This window comes from Lissotriton helveticus, chromosome 4_1, assembly GCF_964261635.1.
Source record: "Lissotriton helveticus chromosome 4_1, aLisHel1.1, whole genome shotgun sequence".
Taxonomy (NCBI): domain Eukaryota; kingdom Metazoa; phylum Chordata; class Amphibia; order Caudata; family Salamandridae; genus Lissotriton; species Lissotriton helveticus.
The window spans coordinates 1930114661-1930139458 of NC_136063.1; the positions used below are offsets into that span (position 1 = coordinate 1930114661).

The 24798-nt window shown below is 44.9% G+C and overlaps 1 protein-coding gene across 5 annotated transcripts in view; it reads left to right on the forward strand.

The window, feature by feature from the left end:
- The window catches only part of ATP11C (ATPase phospholipid transporting 11C (ATP11C blood group)), a 905856-nt gene that overhangs the window by 668491 nt on the left and 212567 nt on the right, over positions 1 to 24798 (forward strand). For all 5 annotated transcript variants that reach the window (XM_078688608.1, XM_078688607.1, XM_078688609.1 and 2 more), the window contains exon 16: positions 19824 to 19897. In XM_078688608.1, coding sequence (XP_078544734.1) covers positions 19824 to 19897 — 74 coding nt within the window. The remainder of the gene's footprint in view (positions 1 to 19823; positions 19898 to 24798) is intronic.

Consider the following 24798-nt stretch of genomic DNA (forward strand, 5'->3'; position numbering starts at 1 on the left):
GTTTATATTTGAAGTATAAATAGTGCAGGGAATAAAGCGATCCAGCAGCTATTTTTTTAGCCAGAACTGATATCCTAACTGGAGCTCCAGTGAAATATGCAGAATGTGTCTTGTTGTAATTTGCCAAGACAGGGACACAATCAGCAGGGCCCACACGTTATGTGCTTTCTATTTGGATTATTGTATCCCGAGCAGGTAGCTGACTGGACGCTCGATCTAAACATTGAAATAAGATACGCCTACCGATCTCGGACCATCACCGGAAATTCACAATGAGGAACTGAACAGTATTTTAATTGAAGGATGCCCACTACCTTCTCAGTTTGAGGCGGATCTGCACCAACACACCTAGTGGATAGGAAATAGACAAAAGTGGAGATAAGACTCACTACCATTCCACAAAGCATCCACCGAGAAGTAAGATTTTCGAATATAACCCCAGGTACAGAACCAGACACAACCAGGCGACAGAAGCCGTTGTGTCTACACATATAGGTTATCCTACAAATAGAAGGGTTTTGCCATCTACGACTGTTTCCTGCTTAAACGAGAGTGAAATAATTGTTGGTCTTGAAAAAGATGGAATAAAATGTTAACCCATGGAAACGCGTCGACGCACACTAAGTAGTACACAACCCCTCAGCATCGCACTACTTGAACGGCTAAACTATATGGAAATGTTGTCAAGTATTGTTTGTATTATATAGCAATAGAGGGTGTGTGTATATCACTAAGACCAAGTGAATAGGTCTGGTACATCACTTTTTTTTATAAATTCTCTTGTATGTTTGCATTTATCTGTGAATATTGTTTTTTCATATTGTTTTTAATTGTGAGATGGCATATAAAATTGTATGGTAAAGTTTTAATGAAACATTTTAAATTAATTTGTAACCAAATAAATTGCAATCTATGGAATTCAGTGGTCTTTGAGGCATATATAGTTATAGGGACTACAGTATGTTGTTGGTGAGTGAAAGGAGTGAATGATATCTTGAGTCTCATCAAGTGTGTGACAATTCACTTTAAATAATCTACCCATTGGGATCTTGCTACTTTACACTTCCTATTTGGAGCAGCAACCTGCAAGGTGTGAGATGAGATTTCTTATTTTCACTCCCAGCTGGGCCCAACACAAAAGTCTCAATTAAAGGGCCATCAGCCCTCAATATGTTTGAGTTATATCCTAGCATGGAGCTATCTGGAGTCTAACACCTAAATGCCAATGCACTGGAAGGAAACAAAGACACTCAGCTTGTTACCACTTCACAAGTGCATAAGAGAAAGTGTGTATATATGAAAGTATTTAATATTTCTATAACGCAAACCTATCTAAAACACAACAGTGCACTCAATAGGAGAGGAAGTTAGGTTGTTGACGGTTACTGCATTGTTATGTAGCATTCTTTTAAAGAGGTGAGTCTTCAAATCATTTCTAAATTGAAGCATGTTGGGGTGGTCCTGATGCATATAGGGCTATTGTTCTAGATCTTGGGTGCATGGATGAGAAAGACTTGCTGTCTTTAAAAAAAAAAAAGGAAATTATACTTCATAGTCTGCGATGTGTTGGTGGGGTTCCTGGTTGCAGGTATGCCAAGAAACACCAGAAATGAGCATGTCTGCAAGATAAGCGGGGATGCATATCATGATGGCTTTGTAAATGATAAAGCTTGTTTTGAAGATGGTGTAGGCCGGCAAAAGAAGCCAATGGAGTTCCATCAGTACAGGGGTGTTTTGATCATATTTCTTCATGCCCTGGATGAGACGTGCTGCGGTATGCAGGATGCCCTGAGGGGTGCAAGTGTGGAGTCTGGGAGGCTACGGATTAGGGCATTACCACCATCCAGTTTTAAGAGTGCAAGGGCTTGAATAGCATTTCTGAAATCTCTCTGAAAAAAGTGGTTTGACTTTCTTTAGAAGAGAGAGCTGGTATGAGGCCATCTTTGTTTTGTGGCTATGTGTTCCTAGAGGGTATGGCTGATGTGCAGGATGATTTCAAGTGACTGGGCATGTCATTAAGCCAGGTTTGTACTGTATCTTGTTTGTTCTTTTTTGGCAAAGTCAAATAACTGGAAGCCTTTCTCCAAACTATTATTTGGAGGCAGGTTTTGGGGTTTGTTCAACCCCTGTATATAAGAGGTATACATGCACTATTAGAATGTCCGCTGCATCTGTTATTACACTAATAACGGTTTAATTAGCACTTATTCATTTTTACTTAATATCTTTAATAGCGCTGCTCTTCCTGGTGTAGGGCGACAGAGCACTTTACATCCCACATCTTATATATGTAGAACTAATCGTACAAGTGTGTAAATCAATGTACAAAAAATGAAGGGTTACAAAGTATAGGAATCACATATCATTCACACTGGTAGGCATTAGGTGGAAGAGAGTCAGGATTTAAAACGTAGGGCAGTGGTTGGGCTTGTTTGTACTAATAAGACTATTTTAACCAAACAAACCCAACAGAAGCAAACTTAGAATTACTGGGAGAAAATTGTTTCAAAACCCTTGCTGTTTGCATGCAGCTATTTGAAGCCCTCAATTTGGTCCTCTTTGAGGTGACAGTGTGACCAGGTCCCCAACCTGGACCCCAAACCGAAAGTAAAAAATCTGGGCATCCTTTTTGATGCCCAGTTATATTTTGAGAGCTAGATCAAGGCCACGGCTGGCACTCGTTTTGAAGTGTTAAAGTTGCTAAGGAAGATTCTAGGGCTTCTACCGGACTCTGCAAAAAAGACGATAATTCAGGAGCTTCTGGTGTCCCGGCTTGATTATTGTAATGTACTCTGTATGGGGGTCTCGAAGGGAAGGCTGGGAATGCTTCAGAGAGTACAAAATGCAGCAGACCGGATGCTGCTAAAAATTCCAAAACGGCTTGCCATTAGCTCAGGTCTTGCTGAACTTCACTGGCTCCCCATTAAGCACAGTCACTCTGTTTTACACATTGGATACTGAATCAGAGGGGTCCAAGTTATTTGTATCCTCTGATTCAAACCTATACCCCCTCCAGACAGCTTAGGTCTTGTGCAGCGGCTTTTACCGTAATCCCTAGAGTGCGCAGAATGTGCCGGGGGTGGGGGTGGCAGTTTCTTTGGATTCCTGGCAGCCAAACTCCGGCGCTCAGTGCCATTGGATCTGAGACTCCTTCAGAAGCAAGTTTCCACAAAAATCACTAAACCTGGCTTTTTAGGCAAAGTAAGTATCTTGTTCTTAAGACGACACCAACTCTACCGGACTAGGGACTGGTGCTACCTTCCTAGCACAGGGACACTGCTTGGAGTAACCAGGCGCTTTATAAATCCTTTGGCATTTAACATCACCACATTTGATGCCGATTAAGAGCTCACAGTACTTCAGTAGAAGAATTGTAACAGTCCGTTAAGCCAGAGGCGCAACTAGAGTCAAATTTCGGGGGGGGGGGGGGGGGGGGGGGGGCTGAACCTTTAATCAGTATGCAGAGTGGAGCTGCAGGGGCTCTTAGAAGGGGTGAAACAACTGCAAGGCCTAATTAACATTCAAATGGTCTTTTAAAGACCTGTGAACGTTCAGGTGCGGCTCTGTGTGTGCCCGGGATCTGTCTCAAACCGGGCTGCCGCACACGAGGGGGGGGGGGCTGAAGCCCGGTGAGTTCAATGGGTGTTGCGCGCCTGCGTTAAACTGAATTACTGTGATATGCAGTACAGACTCATTAACAACCACTTTGTGGTTTTGTATGAGTCAAAACTGTGACAAGACAAAACATAGATATTTGACTTCACCACTAAAGTTATCGCACCAATATTAATATCGCCTAGAAGTTGCTGAGCTCACCATAATCTCTGCAGCTGATGTCTTAACCCCTTAAGATATTTTAAATGTAGCCTGTTTGCGACCAATTAAGAAAGCCAGAGCACATTTGTTAAGCTTTCCTGTATTGCCAAGTTATTTGTGGCAGAGTTTTCGAAGAATAAATGTACAAGTGACTCTCAGACTCTGATTTTCATGACTCCATCCCTGTGAGCCCCCCTCCCCCAGATCCCTCCACCCTTTCCACTGCCACACTTGACCCCCAATTTATTGGACCCCAGAGCACTATTTTTCAATTTTCAGCGCGTGTTCCAATTACGTGCAGTGTTGTATTGTAGGTCCTGTTAGCTGCGTGCGCCGTTCTAGGGTAAGAAAAGGATAATACTGCCATCTAGTGGCGATGATTTAAAATTTCAATCAGCTGCAAACTGCTTGCAGTGAATTTTGAACAAAAAGACTTTAAAATGACAACTGGAAGACAGATTGGCTTATGTTCGCTTTTCAAACAAACTGCCAAAGAAACTCGTCACATGGCTGCCGCGGTCTGTACAGGGTGGAGCTGTAAATCTTTCCGGGTACGAGTTGACGTTCGGCCACTAAATGGAAATAAACCCCGTACAGCATGTACGTACCCGACCTCAACATAGGCTCATAGTAGCTGGTGTCACATAACAAACCGCTCATTTTTAGTGACACATGGATGGAATATGTACTCCGATTGACAAAGAAAACTCGTAAGTGTTGTGCAGTATTTTAAATATTTTGGCGCTCTTGGTGTATGTAGATACATAATTTTGCAGATCTGTTCTCGGACACTGTTGCTTTTAATGTGTCCCCTAAAATTTAGATCAGTCACAAATTGCACTTTGGAAAAACAAATACTTATTAATTTTCTGGTTAATTGACCTTTAAGTGACTAGACATCGTAGGGAACTATAACTTTGGATTTTCACGCAATACGCTCCTTAAAAGCCTAGTCCCTCCCACCCCTACGGACCCCCATGGAACTCGCTGCGAAAATCAGGCCGAGTTCTTTGATAACAAAGTTCAGAACATTATAAAAACGCTTCCTCAAATCGATCCTGTATTGATGAGCGCCCCAGCAGACCGCCCCCCCGCCACCAATCATCCCCTGGAACGTTTCCCCCCTCTCCTCCTTGAAACGCTCCTGACCATTATGCCCACAGTAAAAAGTGGATCACCAAGAGACCCAGCCCCCATGAACATCCTAACTAAAGCTGCATCTGTTATGGGCCCCACAATCATCCATACTATCAACGCCTCACTCTGCACAAGAGTAGTCCCCCCACTTTGGAAGGAGGCAATGGGTAAGACCCTTCTTAAGAAGCCGCACCTCGATTCCGCAGATCTGGGCAACTATCGCCCAATCTGTATTTTACCGGGATCTCAAAAATCGCCGAAAAATACGTCAACCACATCCTCTCCAATTTCCTGGAAACCTCCAACCTGCTACACCCTTCTCAAACAGTCTTCCGGCCTCTCCAGTGTGGCGTAAAACACGGGGTTCTTCACTGAGCCCTAATCTTTTCAACGCATATATGGTCCCTTTGGCTTCTATAGTGGCCCCGTTTGGGATCCACATGGTTATATATGCCGATGACACCCAACTGGTCGTAGCCTTAAACCAATTCATACAATACTCCACGACCATGAAAATATGTTTCACGGAAGTCGTAAAATGGATGGGGTCTTCCCACCTGAAATTAAATGGAGAAAAGACAGAGATCATGACCCTGGGCACATTTGATAACACCTCACTCTTGCATGGGCCCAGTTCCAACCCCTAAGCCTGAAAAAAAGAGTCTGGGCATCTGTCTAGACCATAATCTGACACTCCAAGCGCAAGTCAGCAAGACAGTAGCAATTTGCTTTGGCCTGATCAGAATGGCAAGAAAAGTACTTCCCTGCTCTCTCCCCATGCCAAGAAAATCATGGTCCAGTCTATTCTACTCTCTAGACTGGATTATGGCAATGCACTTTATCTGGGAGCCCCCACCTCAGTAATCAATAAACTACAGATAATCCAGAACTATGCAGCCAGATTGTTGACGGGGACAGCCAAATTCTTCTCCGCAAAACCTGCCCTCCGTCTCCTACATTGGCTGCCAGTGAAAGAGCAAATTATCTTCAAATCACTTTGCATTGTCCATAAATCCCTTCAGGGGATAGGCTCTCCCTTGATCTCGGCTATAATTCATCCATACAAAGCAAGGAGAAAGCTTCGCTCGGATGACCTCCACCTTATCGAGACCCCCAGAATCAAACGAGCCAGAAGTGGCGGTAGACTCTTCTCTTTGAATGCAGGCAGACTTTGGAATGCCCTGCCGCTCCACCTCCTAAAAGAGTCTAGTCATTGCTCCTTCAGGAAACAACTCCAAACCTATCTAGTCCCTTAAACTAATCACTCTGTCTCGTCCACCCGTTCATCAGTCATGCCTAGCGCTGGGAGGCCTTCTGGTAGCCATGCGCTTTGCAAATGCCCTTTTCATTTAATTTAATTTCATTATAAATAGGGCTCCCGTTTTTTTGTTTTTTTAAAATGATTTTTAAAACATTTTCGTCTGTATTTATCCATATTTGTTATTTATCCACATTTATTTTATGTTTTGAGAATAAATTGAATTGTAAAATTGTATATTTACACACTTATTTAACTGCTAAACGTGTGATCATACTTTGATGCCTGTTGTGCTTTAGCAAGTTAAGCAGCCAAATAAATCAAAACATTACACCGACGGGTAAATATATGCAATATATTCAAATATATGTTGACATGCCTGTATTTAGGGGATACTCCTCCTGATTTTAAATCCCCATGGTGTGTCTATGCTTAGCAGTTGGGCTGGAATTCATGAAGGACAAGGAAAGGCCCTCACAAGAAGCACAATTTTCTGTATTTTTCTGCTTTTAAAAATGAGTACAGACTGGAAATATATTTTTTCCGTCTGTATTAATCTGTAAAATTCAGTAAAAACAGAAAACCGGAAGCCTTAATTATAAAGCCATAGTGACGATTGGGCGGTGTTGGGTAGTCTCCCTAGCCCTTCCTTGCCGACCTCCGAGATAAATGTAATCCATTTCCTGACATCGGTACACAATCCAAGGTGTGCACCTTCTTGTGTTCAGAAGTCAGTGCCTAACCCACCCCAGATTGGCGAGCTTCCCTTCTGGGTCACCAAGCATTTACTTTTTACTTTTCTCTTTCCCATCTGTCTATAATGATGTCCATAGATTTTCTAGTGCGTAAACGGTCGCAGTTTATTACATTGTAAAACATGCTGGGTCGTATATATCATCACTAGACATCAGTCGTTAGTATGAACCATGCATTACACATTTTTTTTTAACAAACTTTATTGCACGCCAATAAGTGTTACAGTATTATTATTGAATACATCTAGGCATGTTCCTTTTGTTTTTGTTGAGACATCTTAGCCGAATATTTCCCATCGTGTAGGAAATTACATTTTGGTGTGACTCAGAATACATCAGGGTAACGGTTTTTCCTATGCCCGACCAAGTACGTTCGCCAGATTGATACATAAGTATTGCCTATGGCAGTTACAATTGAAGTGCAATTTAACCTATTACCCACATCATAACATCCCCTCCCCCCTCCCTCCTGGTCTGCGTTTTGTTACGTGTCCTATGGCTTATTACTGTACATCTAGCTAAGAACCTTTGAGTCCAATTGTCGGTGCGGCTTGTCTGGGCGATGAGGTAGGCTCTACAAACCAACTTCATGTATGTTGTGGCATGGTGGGTGTAGGATGGGGTAGGTGTGACAGGTTCAGGTGTTAGAACTAATTGCCAAAACACTTCTAGCAAGCGGTCCCATTCTAGGGAAATGGTGTGTTTTCGTAACCCTCTTGCCTCCTCCCATCTAATAGCCGCGCCCTCAGCCTCGCACCACTTTATTGTGTCTTCCTGCCATGAAGTTATTGGAGGGCAGCGGGGAAATTTCCATCTCATGGTAATCCCACGTATAGCTAAGATGGTCAAGGAACCGCAACTGAACCCTAAGGGCGCCATTACGTTTGCGCAGCCCAGCAGGCACTCCACAGTGTTGTCATGAATCGTGAGCTGTGTGGTCTCCTCGAGTGCCCTCCGGACCCTGCCCCAGTAAGCACCGAACCATGCATTACACATAACGTCGATGTGTAGACGTAATCATTGAATCATTGTGGAACAGATCATTAGGTGTCCATAAGTCATCTGTGTTTACTATTCACTCCTTGCTGTATAATCTTTAAGTTAGTCCATCATCAGGCTGTCAGCCCTTTATTTGAGGACCCATTGTTGTCGAGCGCCTCATCTTCTAGCCTAGTCACTGATGTCCGGCGTTCGCAGCCCTCTGGTCATACCTGGGCTGCAAGTGTTGTGTACGCCTAGCGCTGACCCTTTGCTGGCCCTTAGCACCTGCTGCAGTGAGTCCCTGCTGTGAGACATCCTAATGATTCTGTTCGAGCGGCTATTCTTCCTGGTCTTCTGTGTTATTATTAGCAGTCACTGATGCTGTCTCTGCCACGCTGCCAGTTGTTTCACCTCCGCTGGAAATTGCCCGTTCTCTGCCGGTCTTCACCCTAGGAGAAATCTATCCTCTCAAGGGACCACACTATGTTCTAAAGGAACATGTCCATCCCTACTCCAGATGAATGGACCCTCTCCTCCGCATAGTTGCCGGGTAGCCTAAGGTTAATGAGGCCATGCCTGATGTATTCCCATCCCTTGTCTTTGCAGAACTTGCTCATTTGTATGTCCAGTTCTCGCCTCGACCTCTCCACAGCCGCATTGGTCCTGAGCCCCCCTCCACTGGAAATGTGCTATAACTTCTGACCATACCACATTTGCGGGTCGGACTAGCCTTGCGATTGCGGTGATGTGTGCCTTCATGGCTTCCAAGAGGCTCAGTCGCCATAACCCTGCGAGGTCGTTGCCGCCAAGGTGTATAAGCACTGCATCCGGCTTGCCTCTTGTTTGTAGGGCTCTGTGTACCATAGGCAGCAGCTGCGCCCATTTCATGACTGGTATTCCCATCCAAACCCTTTCAGTGTTGTGTAGCCATATGATTTTGTAATCCTTCTGCAAAGCTGCCCAGTTCCCTGTTCTTGCTATGTATACGTGGCCCATCATCCAGACCATTTTCCTCCTTTCTGGGTGCCCTGCGATGGGAAGAAATGCCTTGCTTTAGTTGCACTCTGGTCTGATGTAATCCTGAAAGCCATGATTTCCACTAGCCAATGCACTTAATGCAGTCTCCCTCCAGGCTGGCCAATGCAGCGGTCTTTGCTGTCCCTCTGCGGAAGGAGTGCGACCAAAGTTTTCCAGCTGGAAAGCCTGCTTTCTGCAGTCCTTTTCGAAGCACCGCAGTGAACTGACACCTGTTAGGATATGTCCCATCCTGATGCGCAAACAGCAGGGTGCCCCCTTGCAGTCTCTCCTGCAGATAGGCCCATGTAATGGCAAATTGGGCAGGCCCCATGTGCTGCAATGCAGTCAATGCTCATAAAGTTCCCTTTACCTTCCTTGTCTGTCTTTGACCGTCTCAGCCTTAACACCATGTGCCCCTGCCCCGTTTGGACATCTTCCAGCTGCATTCATGCTTCACCTGCTTTATTTTTTACCGGGGCCACCAACTCGCTGACCCTGTAGGCCCCAAAGAAAGCTACTGCAAAAGCCACCCTGAACAGGCTTATCTCCCCGTCTCTTGTGCAGATGCCTGCTAATGCTCATCTATATGCGTGCCTATCCTAGTATTTCTACCCGGCAATAAGAGCCTATCGGGTCTGACCTCCTGTGGAGCTTAGAGAAGTAGGCAATTACGCTCAGGTGTGCTTGAGCCCATGATCTCGTTTCTCCTTTTGTAAAAGCCCAGTGTATGAACCTTTCACTTTCCCAGCTCCCTATACTTCGGTGGCCCTTGACCCCACCTACTATCTTCTGAAAAAATGCCTAGCACATAGGGTATTTAACTGCGGTCCTAGGTGTCATAGCCTGGTCCACAAGTGGAGTGAGGTCAGGTCTCCAAGGTTCCATAATTCTTCCGGGAAGGTGAAATCTCTTGTGGTGCTCGATGCATGATCTGCCGGAACCTAGTCTACTGAAAGAGAGAAAGAGGGCATCAGCAACTGAGTTATCGCAACCCTGCATATGCCTGGCTCTAATTGCTATGTAGGTACCCAGCTGGCAGCCATCCAGGTAGCCAAACTGCCCCAACCCCCTTGGGCACCAGATCGTGGTTATCCAACTACTGTGTCACGAAAGTTGGTCCCGCCACAACCAGAGTGCTGCTACAATGGGGAAAAGCTCCAGCAGCATTATGTTTCTTCTTCATCCTTTATGATGCCACTTATCCAGCCACTGGGCCACACACCAGTCTGTGCCCATAATGCTCCCAAAGCTCTCGCTACCCACTGCATTCTTTAAAAGCTCTAAATTTTCCGCTGTTATCCAGGGCTAGCGCCACACCAGTGTGCCATTGAAAGTTGTGAGAAAGGTGAGCCATTGTTGAGTGTCTTCTTTGACCCCGGTCATAAGCCTGATCCTATGGTGTTTTTTGCTCAGTCCATTTGTCAACCAAGCCATGTGCCTGAACCTACGCCCGGCAGGGATTACTCTGCTTGCGAAATTCAATTTTCGTAGCCAGTGTTGAAACTTTCCTAGTGTTGCCTTTCTTTTAGCCAGTTACGCTTCTTTTAGTAGTCTCAACTCTGCAATTTTCTTGGGAAGTATTGTACAAACCCATTCCACCGTGTCCAGATCGATGCCCATACATGTGAATTTGGTTGTGGGCCCCTCTGTTTTTTCATGGGCTAATGGCGCTCCTAGTTTTCGCAGTCGGTGTAATAAACTTACCCCTGCAAAATTCCGCATGGCGGTGAGCTGGGGTCCCTATGAAGAGGACATCATCAAGGTAGTGCAACCGCCAGCCCACCAGCTGCCTTGCGCCTAGCTCCCATTCCAGTCATAGTAGAAGAAGTCACCCACTTAAAAGCCAAGCAGGTGGAAGCGGATGGAGTGCACTTGGAGAAGCCTGAAGGGCGATTCAATGTCGGCTATGGCTATCATTGGTCCCTTTCTGGCTGTCCTGAGCATGTCCACTGCTTCATCTAGCGTGGCATAAGATACTGAGCAAATGTCCTGTTCCAACCAATCATTTACCGATGACCCCTCCGTCTAAGGAGAATGGAATCCCCTTTCCAAAAATAGTGGGTACAATTGTAGCAACCTCCGACTTATGCCCTGGGTGGAGGAAAGAGGAAAAGTAAATAAACTATGTTTTAGTACAGAGGCCCAGGTTTGGAAGTCAGGTGCTGTATGTGTTTTTTTCTTTGTAAAGTATTTTATTGCTGTTCTATGCATGTACGAAACATAAGCAAGTGGCAACAGGGCTCAGAAGCAGACTCTAGAGGGCAACATTTAAAACAAATAATGGACCGTTTACATTTTTTAAAGGTAACATTGGTCCAAGAGTTCTACAATCTATGTTCTGTTTATATGGAACAACTACTCTACACAGGGAAATAACTCCCCATAAAGTGAGGAGGCCTCTTAGATGTGGTTTTACCTTACTACACAAATGTTACCCCTTGCATCTTCATTTAATTGTATTTTCTTAAAACAAATTCACATGAAAAATGTCATGGCATAAACAAATAAATTAGCCATGCATGCTGATGCACAGCGCATATAATGCTATTGATTGCAGTTGTTTATTCGAGTCGGGGCATCATAACTCACTCACAATAAATGGCTTCTCCTTGCCATCCAACAGTAATAATTAGCATATTTCCAAACCCTGCATAGATGCGCTCACTCAAAATACACGCAGTAGGGGCAGTAAATTGATGTCCAGCCAAAACCTTACTTTTATGGTAAAAGAGCAGTTTTATTTGTATAGTTATGATGGTTATTCCCCGTTCACTATAGGAAACATCCAGGGTAAGCCCTACTAGTAGTCAGAGTCTCAAGAGTCCACTGTTACCCTATTTTATAGTCCAAAGTGTTTCAGCACCAAAGATCTATCTAGCAAGCATGCTCCCCTGTGGACAAATGGCCCATATTCAGTCATTCTACACACTAAAGGGTGACTGTGGGTCTAAGAATGCTGTCTATTGAACAGTGCCTGAGACTCAACTCAAAAAAGTCATAGAGGACCAAAGTGAATCAAGTGCCACAGGATACCTTCACATTTGTAAAAGTACCCATCAGTTATCGATCGGTTCCGCCCTTATCATCATTTGGGACTCCTAACACCGAGTAGAGCAATCCTGCAACCACTTGATTTTGAAAAAGTGGTTGTCCTAATATGTTTTAACGGTGTAAGGTAGATAACTGTGAAAACTGAAAGAAGCAGTGCATGAAAGAAACAGATATTAGTGTGAAAAATAGTGAGGGAATATAAAATTGGAGAATTAGGAGAGAAAACACTTTATTAGGTATCTCCTATGTTTCCAACATTAAAAATAAGTGCTGAGATATAGTAGAAGAACAAATAACTACTATTATAGGTCTTAAACGGTCGACATGTTTCTGCAGACTGCGGACCCACCAAGGTGTCCTGCTGCTTTCATCAGGACCACATCTCGCTACTGCTTTAAGCTCCAAAAGGAGGTACGTTTGTAAAAAAGGTTTTACTTTATGTGTCTTATAAGTGAACAGATTGTCCCTCGACAGGTACTGGTCCTTTGTAGAGATAACAGACAAAGACAACACACAAAACATACAAATTAAGGTCAGTTACATCATTTAGTACGACCAAAATGCAGGTATGCAAATTACATATCCTCACTCATGCCGAGTTATATTCATCTGAGGTTCCTATATAGGTCAGTCCCCTGCTTAACTTTTAGGTAGGTGGCACACGCTACGCCTCACCTGGCTGCAGCTCAGGTAGGTGGAGCACCGCGCTATAAATGACAAAAGGAGGTGGTACATATAAACATATCACACATAGTGTTGGTCATGTAATGTTGCTAATGTTAAGGTTACAAAAACCACGGTAATTGGATGGCCTGTATTAGTGTTTGTCTGATCACGGCAGAAGTTAGTAGATGGATAAATGAATCAATGTTTACGCCCCTAGTATGTGAGCGGGTAGTCTATCATAGATATTAATTACATCAAAGCGCTTTAGATCGAAATTCATAGCTGTATGATTATATAAGTGCCGATAGAGGAGACACACTCTCGCAAGGTTCTAATTCTGAAAGCAAATGGCCTGTCAATCATAAGGTCCAATATCATTATCCCATATAGAGAAACCACACACAAAGTCAGAAACAGGCAAACTCTGTGAATACAAGTTCGCGGGTACTCAATCGGGGAACGCAGCATCGCGCTTAATGCGGAAGTTCCTGTTCTTAATGAATATTGCGTTCAGCAAGACGGAAGGAGGAGCGCACAACAAACAGGCGTGTGGTATCGATATGAGCATAATGCTTGGCCCCTCACTCCGTATAAACGCTCACCTCTCCGTCGGTACTCCGGGCGTCCTCTGGGCCGTCTCTGGGAGGTGCCGCGGCAGAGGTGAGCACCATCTTTGTATTCCGTTGTCGTGACATCACTGCGCTCACCATAACCCGAAGCACATGACCCCTGCGCCTGTTGGGAGATGTAGTACTCATCCTAGATTGATCCATACTTGTGAATCTGTGTTATTATGCTAGCTTCATAATGTATTCTATTATAATGACATCACTGCGCTCACCATGACCCAGGGCACATGATCCCTGAGCCTGTTGGGAAATGTAGTACTCATCAAGATTGATCCATAAAACTTATGAATCGGTGTTATTATGTTAGCTTCAGAATGTTTAAGCTACGAAGTATGTATAAAGCTTAACGGGACATTATTATGCTAGCCCGAAGGATGTTTAAGCTCCGTGGGTAAGGTTTTATATTCTAACTAACCAGCCAGTTATTCCTCCGTTCATACAAAAAAGAGCTTTTTGCTTTATAGTTTTGAATATCATCAGTAATATAATCCGCAATATCAACCCCATAGAGATGGTATAATATCCTGGGTATCCAGTTATTTGTCCACAAAAAAATCGAAGAGGGGAGGAAAAAGGGAAGAGGGAACATCTATAACAGTAAGGGTGTGTATATTGTCTTGAGATGTTTCGTTGTTTGACCCTGCCTATATGATGTAATAGGTGGATTTTCTAATTGCACTGATACCAACACTGAAGTCAATGCAAAATGACAACTTCCTCTCTACCTCACTCAGTAGCATCACAATGTGCACTGATCCAGAACTACACATAAAAATGTGTCTCTAATCACAAAAACATCCAAGGGATGTCTTTGTTCAAACCCGCCTTATCAGTATTGAGTCTGTAGACCCATTTTTGTTCCATACTGAACAGATATTTACTGGTGTCTACAACATGGGCAGGGATAACCGGTTGCTCAATAACTGTCCACGTAAAATCGGTGGGCCCATGACCAATTTCCAGAAAATGGTTGGTTAACTGGGTCGCTTGCTTCTTGCACCGAATGGTGCTTTTATGTTCTGATATGTGAACCCTGATTTTCATATTCAGTCATGCCTGCACCTACAGGATCGATGTGCCCAGAGTTTCTGAGCACACCCTCTCTATGGGCGCTGGAGCGGCAGTGGTTGATCAGATAAGCTCGCTGCATGTGGGCCCCACAGGTGGCACTTCATAATCCCCAAGTTCCTCACACCCAGTTGTGCGCCCGTAGCAATCCCAGGTTTGTTGCGGCTCCTCCTGACAGGATAAGTCTTTGGACCATTCTACGGTGGGGGAAAGGCGGTGCGAACTTCCAGATGCAGATCCCTCATCCCAGTGTATGTTCGTAGGGGTTACCATGGGGGCCTCACTCCTCAAGCAACGCTTCTGGGCAGGTCCACCTTCTTGCTATTCTGGCGACCCGCTTCGGCATACAGGGTCACCATATCTTTACTGTACAGATCACTGACCTGATCGGCACAGCAGATTTCTGTACAGCAGCCCCTCCTGGCATACTGGGTTGCTGGCTGTTCACAACGCAAGGCCTACAGCCAACTCTGTATGGCAATCCATCCATGGCTGCCCCTCCTGGCATCTGGGGTAGCTGATTCCTCACTGCACATGGACAAATTACAGTTCACCTTGTGGCTGCCCCATCTGACATATGGGACGCTGATGCCTCACTGCACACAGGCTCCAGCCTGGTCAGCACAGCTGTATCCGAAGCTTACTTTACAGCTGGCCTCTTCTGGCATACGGGGAGTCGAAGACTTTGTCCTGCACACAGACAATGACCTGATCAGTGCAGCAGCCGTTTCCTCACAATTTGCTCATAAAATCCACTTGATTTCCCCACTCGCTTTCCTCTTCCTTACAGGGCCTATTGGTCTTGGCAAGCAGGCTGGCACTGGTACTACAGCTCCAGGACTGATGGCCTTAGATTCCCTGGGTGATGTCCCCTCTCCCAGCAACGTGACTAGCAGTACTTGGCCCCTAGTGTAGGTTGCAAGCAGAAGTCTTGCAGATCTTATCCTCCTCGCACAGCCCGACTGGCTGCTTGACAGTTGGCAATATTTGGGGTCTCAAGCTCCCCTTCTTATTGACCATTTCCAGACACCAAATGTGATTTAGGGTCTGCGTCTTCGAAGTTTATGTTGGAGGTCTGCTTCATTTTGAAGTGCTCGCTCCTCCACCCTCTCTGCCCCAGCAAGAGTGACTCCAAATCTTTTAGCCCCAAAACAAAGGCTAAGGGAGTGACTAGAGTCAGCCATAGTGATATATGTATAAAAAGGTTAGCCGAGGGCCTCAGCCCTAGTCTTTATGATTCTCTTATCAGCCCCATCTCCTTCCTGAGATGTGCTCAGGCCCCTCCCTTGTGACCTCTCTTAATCAAAGAGCTCCCTTCGAAGTGTTCATTAGGTATACCCTCAGCCTTCTATTGTGGCCCGTGCAGCACCTTTTGTACATTACTGGGCACGCCCTGCAGATCCCTTGGTGCACGGCCCGGCTACAAGATATTGGCTGAACATTGCTGTCTGGATTGGGCTCCCCACCCCTGACATTGTGCCCCTGCTGTGCCCTGCACACTGCTTGCCCTCGTCCTGGTAGCAATCATGGGTCCTACTAAGGGCACAAAACCTGGCCCAATTCCAGGTCGGGAAAGTCCCCAGTTGAGACGGACACAATTTGACGGCTCGTTAGCCTACACGGGAGAGGATTATATACCACCACCAACAGCGGGCTCGGTTCTGGATAAGCTCAATGTTATCCTGCGAGAAAATCGCGACTCTTTGGCCGCCATAGAACATCACATCAACACACTGGCTTCGGACATAGACCACTTCTGTGAAGACCATCACAAACTCTCAGATAGGGTCAAAGTCACAGAAGCGGAAATAGCAACTATGGCTCGACAACAGAAGACCCACATGGCAGAATTGGATGAATTGCACTCCACTTACTTGACAGGGTGGAGGATGCAGAGGGTCGATTACGATACAATAATGTGCGTATTATAGGAATACCTGAAGGGGCCCAATGCCACTCTGTGTGTTGGAAACTGGCTATGGACCAGTGTAGCTCTGCAGGGTTCTTTGACTTGTTTACTGTAGAGAGAGTGCATAGGGTTCCACACAGTCACCAGGGCTACGTCCCAAACCCATCGTAGCTCGTATCGTGAACTACAGAGAATGTGACACAGTGCTCCAGAAGGCTAGGGAGAATAAACCAGTTGTTTTTTACAACTCTAATATGATCTACTACACTTTAGCTGTTGAGCGCAAGTGTGCCTCCTTTCTTGCAGCAAAGACACTGCTCTGATTGGAGGTACTGCCATACGCTTTGATGTTTCCAACATGCCCAAGAGTTGTTCATGACCAAAAAACATTGTTCTTTGACATCCCTGAGTCTGTCTGGGACTGGCTGGAAACACAATACCCAAATACCCACTGCCCTCCTCCAGGAGCCATCGCAAAGAACTTCTCATGGGCTCCCTCAACGCCACAGTGTGGGACCCTTCGGGTGCCCCCTTCCTGGGAAGCCTGTTCTCCTCATTAGGCATTGGAGGAGCCATGTACGGTGTTGGCCACCATGAATTTGTCCAGACTGCAACGATCCTATTGCCCCCCAACTAGCTTGTTCACCAGTGCTGTCTAAGACACTGAGTCTAATATGAGCATAGCCCTCTTTCCCACGGTGACACCACAAACGGCGGATGTGGTGATCTGACCACCCCACCTTCTTGCCTCCAGTCATGAAGTATTATTCTTACGTCCCAAGACATTTAGAAGACAAGTATGGTCCTCCACGTCACCATGGACTGAAGTATTGTATGTAACTTTTTATGCTGTACCACTATGCGGAGTTCTTCCTGGGGCGCCCTGGGGTAAAGTTGTGTGTTTTTACCCTCTCGCTGTGGACACACTCAACTGGTCGTCCACCTAAGCAGTTGCTCCAGCTTATGCTCTATTGAGCTATGTTTACATTTTTGGTCAAATGTATGTTCCTTGCTGGACAGAGTATTGGGGTTTGATTGTTATTTTTTTAACATTCTGTTCCACACTTTCTGCTCTTGATCCATGTATTGTGGGAGGCCTGCGGGGGTGGCTTTGTAAGATCCCTGTACTACACGGCTTACCAGTCGAAATTTATGCCACTTTTCCTTCCCGTTTGCTGCCACACCTAGAAACATTATACAAAACTTAAGCCATGCTGTGACTCGTAGGACATGTACTCCTACAGGCCCCTATCTTTGTTAACAACCGAATATAAGATATTGAGGAAGGTACTGGCGAGGTGGCTGCTCCTTATTCTGCCGGACTTGATACACACCAATCAAAATGGGTTAGCCTACGCCGGTGCACCTCCTTAAATATCCAACTTCTGTACTAGGTCATGGAGGTGTCAAAGGCCCATTACCCTACTGAAAGATTCCTCTTTCTCAACCTCCAGGACGTGTATGATACTCTGGGTTGGGAGTATGTGTTCGCCACACTAAAGAGGTTTGGCATTCCCCAACCCTACATTAGTTGGGTCAAACTCTTATGCACAGATCCCACTGCACAGACGGGCCCACACACATCTCCCCCTTACTCAAACTATTGCTTCACTAAGCATGGATGCCTCCTGTCTCCGCTTCTCTTCTTACTTCTGATGTAACCACGAGCACAAAGTATCAGACATACGGCAGGAGACTGGTGCATATAACATGGCCCGCTACAACATGCTGTTTCCCTGTATGCGGACAATATGATCATAAACATACTTGACCTGACTATGGACCTTACACCCCTTGTCATCCTGCTTGATACGTTTAGCGAACTCTCTGGCCTCCATGTTAATCATGCCAAGCGGTATAGTTCAGGCTGCTCAACTCTTTACTCATTAATCTTTTATGAGGCACAGGGAGACGCGTAGTAGGCCTATCCAAGCTGCAACTCCCACTGGAGCAGGGTGGGAAGTGCGCTACCCAGTTTTAGACCCACGCCAACATCTCCTACTTCGTTCTCACACACACTGGGCACCAACGGGGTCAGAACCAGAGAGCCACTCATTCATCCAGGCTGTGTACGAAATGGGCACAGGTAGCAACCTGGTAAAATGGCTATATAAAGGCCTACACGTGCACTTGCACTTCTCATTGGTGCCTGTACAAGCTTGTGGGAGGAAGATTTTGGCCAAGTCCTGCATTACAAGGAGTGGCGCTTCCTCCTGGAATATCCCAGTTTGATCTACTGCAACTCCCGATTTAAATGTATCCAATTCTCACTGTTGCTCAGAGCATACCTCACACCATAGAAACTGCACAAGTTGTTTCCTACAGTGCCCCTGCACTGCCCCAGATATCATGCAGACCCCCCCGCACTTGGTACATATGCTCTGGGACTGCCCTCCCTGAGGTTGTACTGGGCAGATGTTCCCTCTTCCCTTGAGGAACTGACAGGGGTCGAACACTGAAGCCCAGTGGAGCACTGCCTCTTAGGCCTGCTTCCAGTCCCCAAGACCTCCAAAATCATCTCACGTTTTGCAGACCTGGTGCTCCTGCTTGCCAAGCGACAGATTACCATATACTGTAAGTCCGCCAGAGCCCCCCCTTGTGGTCAGCTGGTGGGAGGAGGTTATTCACTGAGGTACAGCAGAGGGTTGCGCACTGCGTAGGTACGAATAGTTTGGACTACGCAAACAGCCCATAACTTAGAGATACAGAGCCAAATTTACATGTTAGGGCACCCGTGTCTCCCAGATGTTCGGGTGTACGCTAGGTCGACCTCGTACACTGTAAATTGTCTCTGTTGTCCTCCCCCTGTTTCCAAGGACCCTCCCATTGCTACACCTTTCCAAGAATTTCTAGTGGCAGAAGGCTAATTGGGGTTAGGGTGTGGAGTTGTTTATAATTACCAAGTCTAAATTTGTTACTATGTTGAAATTAATGCGACACATGCTCTGTATGTACCCTGATCATCTTTTGTTGTTATATTTTATGTGCTTCATCACCTGAAAGTTCTACTGGCGCAGTTGGTGTACATATCTGTGATGGCCCCATGCTGGGCTTTTCATGTTCTTGCACTACTATGTCTACAGCATACATCATGTATACTCTATTATCTGCCAAAACTTAATAACATTTGTTTAAAAAAAATATATAGATTCACAGGCTCTCACTGGTGGTCCTAATTTGAATCAATTTATGATCTCAGACCTTTAGTTTGAAGAGTTGCCTATTTGTAATATGTGATTTGATTCCGTAACTCGAATATCAATGTGCTCTTACTCACATTTCTCAATTGGTCATTTATCGCACCGTTGTTCTTCAGAATTACCATTGTACCGCAGAGTTACTATATTGGTATTATAGACTAGCTGTCTACACTACGAGTTCAGTAGCTCTGCATTTAACCAATGAGGAAAACTTCTAAATGCCTTCTATTTTTCTGTTTATCTGCCTAATGTCATACTCCCTTATTTTTCTTTATCTTTTGTATATTTCTTCGAGTTAAAACCATCAGTTCTGTACTGCCTGTTATGTCTTTTTAGGTATCAGCTCCTCCATGTTTTAAACTTTGACCCCGTCCGTCGACGAATGAGCGTTCTGGTGAAAAACAGTGCAGGTAAGACTGTAGGTGTAAATTGTTTGGTACAAAACACAGCTTACTTCTCCACCCTATATTTTGCCCTGAACATTGAACAGTCCACAAGAGATTTCACGTGAAGCAACCACCATCTAAGTTCAAAACATATTAGAGGCCGCCTTTATCCACTTCCATGACATATAATCAGTAATCATCTATTGATTGTCAAACTGTGTTGTTCTTTCAATCACTGGGTTTACACATCTTTCCTGTAGAGATGTGGTAAATCCTGATGTTGGAAGTAGAAGGACTTGGACTGCGGCTCTGGTGTCCACGGGCGATCCAATGCTACATTTTCTGCCTCGTTCATTATTTGGATAAAACAAATATTAGAAATTATAACACACATGTATAGCGCGGTAGTTCTAGTTGCTCATGTCACGTTGCCACACAGTCCTCAAACAACTACCTTCAGGTATATTTGAAGACCACAGAAGAGGACAAGTCACCGATTTCAGCCTCAAATTGTCGTGCCACATTCTATAGAATTTTACCGTGAACGATCTTCCTCCATTAGACTTCAATTATGGTGCATCATATCAATGAAAACGTTATAGGACAACCATGAGATACAAAGAATGTTTTGAGGCACTTGATCTATGTTTGCTCGTGATGCAGAAAGAGCTTAAAAGTTAAAATGGGTAGGCCAGTACAGTTGGGCTTGTCCAGAAGTCTTTAGGTCCAAATAGACCTTGCCCTATTTAATTTTTTTCTGAAAACCAATATTTTTTTAGGGTGTTTGCTTTAATAGTTATTTTTCATGAAGTTTCTGTTTCTCTTGTCTTTGAGCAAAACACTTGATATATGCACCATTGATTTTTGGTATTTCTGCTTTGTGTCTTCCAATTATCCCATTGAATTTTGTGTTTCGCACCATTTTTTCAATTGGTTTGGGGCTGTGGTTTCCACTCTCTGGTTTTTGTTTTGTGTTAATCTGGTGTTACTCTGATACCTTTTTTTTTTATTATGAGGCTCAATTTGTCTGGCCCATGTGCCTAGAATAGGACTTGCCATCCACGGTTCCAGGGCCCAATACCGGAAGGTCTGCCTTCTTGATATCTAGGGCAAAGAGTTCACTGAATTATTTTCATCTATAAGAGAATACTTCGAAGCAACTTCCAATTCCCAAAAATTTCTTTTGTAGGCATCTAAAACAAGCATTGGCAAAGCCAATAAGTCTCGCTTTTGCGAGAGGCTCTATTTTGTTTTCTCTATTCTACAGTAGTTGTGTGGATAGTAAGTGTAGATGGTTTGTCTTTGTGCTAATAAAATAGTTTTTAATGTTTTGCTGATTAAGTGATGTATGTTTTGTCCGCCTCGGTAGACCTACTGGCATTGCAAATGTTTTTTGTCTATGTTAATCGGCTGAAACATTAATGCCATGCAGCACCTCAATGCCATTGAAGCCATTACTGCAGATTACATAAGCTTCCTTTGGCATGTGTTCAGCAAGGTATGGTATATGCCTTTAAGCCATTTTGGCACAGCACACAGAGACTTGGTTACTTAAGCAGGAGAGGAGGTCTTATTTTAGCCTCCATTCATTACAGAAGTTGTATGTGTAAGGTATTTATATATAAACCTAATTCAAAGGCAGCGGTGCTCTGCATACTGTCAAGGCAGAGCATCACAGCATATGATTGAAGTGGTAGCTGGTTTGTGGAGCATTGCTGTTGCGGTTTGACTTAACAGTGTGAATCAATGTCTTTATCTCAATCACGTCTTGCAGCATCACCTCTGCGCAACCCATCGGTGCACTTGAGTCATGTGATGCAGCAGGAAGAAGTTGAATTAGAGTACTCGCACAACTGCTTTCCTTGCTCCTGAACATTAACTTTTGGAACTCGCAGACTAGCCGCAAGACAGTGCACTAACAGTTCATTTTATAGAATACATAGCTGTAAAGTTTGGGTTTCTATATATGGTTGCGGTAATTATTGTTAATGCAATGTGCCTTTGTGGGATGATTGGCAGTCTCACGAGTAGCTCTCCATTGGAAGCAGTCTTATCAAGGGGCTGGGAATCTAGAGTGGGACTCGAGGGGGGGGGGGAGGAGATGGAAAGAGCGGTCGACGATGGAGGGGGCAAGCAGCAATGAGGAAATTGGGTAGTGGACGAAACAGGCACTCGAATGTGACAAGATTTACAGGCTTGTTTACAGAGATGGCGCTAGGAGCATGAACACTACAAAGAAACAAAAAGGAAACTTTTCCAAAATATGGGCTCAAAGAAACATAATAAATAGTGCACATACAGAAACTGAAATAGAAAAAAGTGAAAGGATAGAAGTAATAGACTACTGCTCCGTGAGAGGGTGCAAGACACAAGAAGGAGGGACAAAAATACCCACATAAAAGTAAGCTTTTGGGAAAGATACGCGAAGAAACTAATGAAAAGCAACTGGCAGGCTGTAAGCCCACAGAGTGAATACAGCATGGCTCGAAGAGACAGCGCATGCACTGCTGGGCGAAATTTAATGAATGGACTCATCTTTTAGAGCTAAGCAATGGTAGTCCTTCAACTTCACTTGTTGAATGGTTGTTTCTTGGTGGCCACTACAGTATCTAAGCAGAGAGCTACAATGCAGGTCTTGTGCTCACATGAATCATGTCATTGTAATATGGTTTTGTTAAAAAAACGTGCCTTCCCCGTCCAGAAAGGAGTTCAGACCTTTGCCTAAATAAAACCTAATTACTAACCTCTTCCCTTCTAAATCCACCCTCCTCAGTGGAGACTTCATACAGTGGATATAAGGGTGGATGCTGGTTTTGTGCCTGTGGGGCCATTTTTGTCATTGGGGGACGGTTTTGCAGCAGTGCTGCAATATTGGCCCCCCTGTAACAAAAGCAGGAGCGGTGCTTTTTGCTTGCACCAGCCCCCCCCTTTCCCTCCCCCCCGACTCCCCTCGCCTCCAAGGGTCAGTTGAGCAGCAATCTGCCAGGGCTGATTGCTGTTCCCACTCTGGCCCTGCCTGTGACTCACTTGCTATCAAGTGCTGTAAGCTTATCTCAGACATGCTTGTAGTCAGAGGGTTTATGGTGTCTTGGTTTTCTCCGCTTTACTAAAAGATGCTTAGTTCCTTCTGTTGCTTTCTCATTTGAATATCTTGTCACAAAGAAGCCATCATTCTAGTTTGTATGGCTCATAGGACCATTACATGTGTTATGCGCATTCAGAGCGGAATGTTTCTTTGACAGTGAGGAGACTCTTCACGGTATGTATGCACTTTACCAAAGCAAGGATGATGAGGACAGGTCAGATCTAAAGCACAGTATACATTAGGATTAACAGGGCAGGCTGTGGTGTTTAGTTATTTCTTGAAATGTAGTAGGATCTGTGGTACTAGAAGCATACATTAATGGTATACCTAGGCCAAGTCATTTTAACTGAGTGGACACAACATCCAAGTGGTTGCAGGGAATTGAGAAGCAACTGAAGTCAATTTTACAAAGGTATGTAGAGAACAGTGACTACCTGATGATGAAAAGTACACCACAGCTGTAAAGCATGAGGTGGATGAACCAGTCCTAATCATTTGACATATTTTACTAAGATACTGTTAAGGAAGAGCATTTAGTCTGCATTTGGGTAATTCTTCTGAAGGAGAACTTGCAATTTTAAATAAATCTTTCCTAAAAATGTTCTTCCCCTGCTGTCTTTGTGAGCACTGTATCCTTCAGTGGTCAAAACTAAATACACTGCTGCCCCTTCCGGCCATTCTGAGAAAACAGCTATTTGCTGTGACTGAAGAGAGCTGTGTTTTACCTGCAAAGTATTCTCAGTTTCTTGTTGCTTTGATGTTTGATCCATATGTCCGATTTCATTCCTTTTTAGGTCTCGCCTGTCGATGCGCATGCGCATCGAGCAAGCGAGACTATGGTGGCTTATCCACTCTTTATCCAACTTGCAAGGAATCGTGGCGATTCCTTGCAGTGCACGAGAAATTTAAGCTCAATGCGCATGCGCATTGAGCTTAAAAGCGCGTGCACATGCCCCCAGCCGCCTGCCTTGCCTACTCTCCCAGCTGGTGCCGCTCCACCCCCTGCGGCATCAAAGGCTTTCACGGCCGGCCGGCCGGCCATGCTTTCAGTTTCACGACCGGCCGGCCGTGTGAAGTACATTTTAAAAGCCCGCTCTCCCTGCTCCGCCCCCTGCTCCGGCCGAGACGCATTTCTCCTCCCTCCTCCCCCCTCCTAGGTCAGTTCCAGTCCACCTCAGCCCAGTAGTTGATGTACCGCCATCATGGAATCCCACTGAGTGCTTGTGATAATTCCTTGCTGCTATTTTCTTGCACGGTTTTTGAGTTTGGAAATCAGTTAATGGTGAGATAAAAACAGCAGCAGATTTTTTTAGCATTTTTAACGTACATATGGGGATTAGCTTCGCCCACCCACTCCCCATATCTCTGCCACATTAGTTATAGTCCCATTTTGTGTCACTCAAATTTAGATGCCCTGACCCCTGCCAGCTGCCAGGCCCCTGCTCCGCCCCCTCCCCTGCCCGCCGTGTCGCTCCAAAGCAGCCTACGGCCAGTATAGATAAATCTGTAGCTCTGAATTCGCAATGTATAAGCACACCGATGATTGGGGAATACTCCACAGTCTGAGCAGAACTTTGAAGTATCTATATTGTTACTTTTCATTGAAAAAAGCGTGAGTTTTGCTTTTTTTCTTCAGAAACATTACAATAATTTGCAGTTCACGGAGTTCACAGCAAAGCGTCCAACCCTAAAAGGGAGTTATTAATGTCACAACTGCACGCAAGTGTGCTTCGGCCGATTACTGTGCATTTTGGGAGTTGCACAGATGACTGCTCAAGAGCGTGAACATTTATTGCTTCATCAACGCTGAAAGCAGTTGCTTTAGGTGCACAATGTTCAA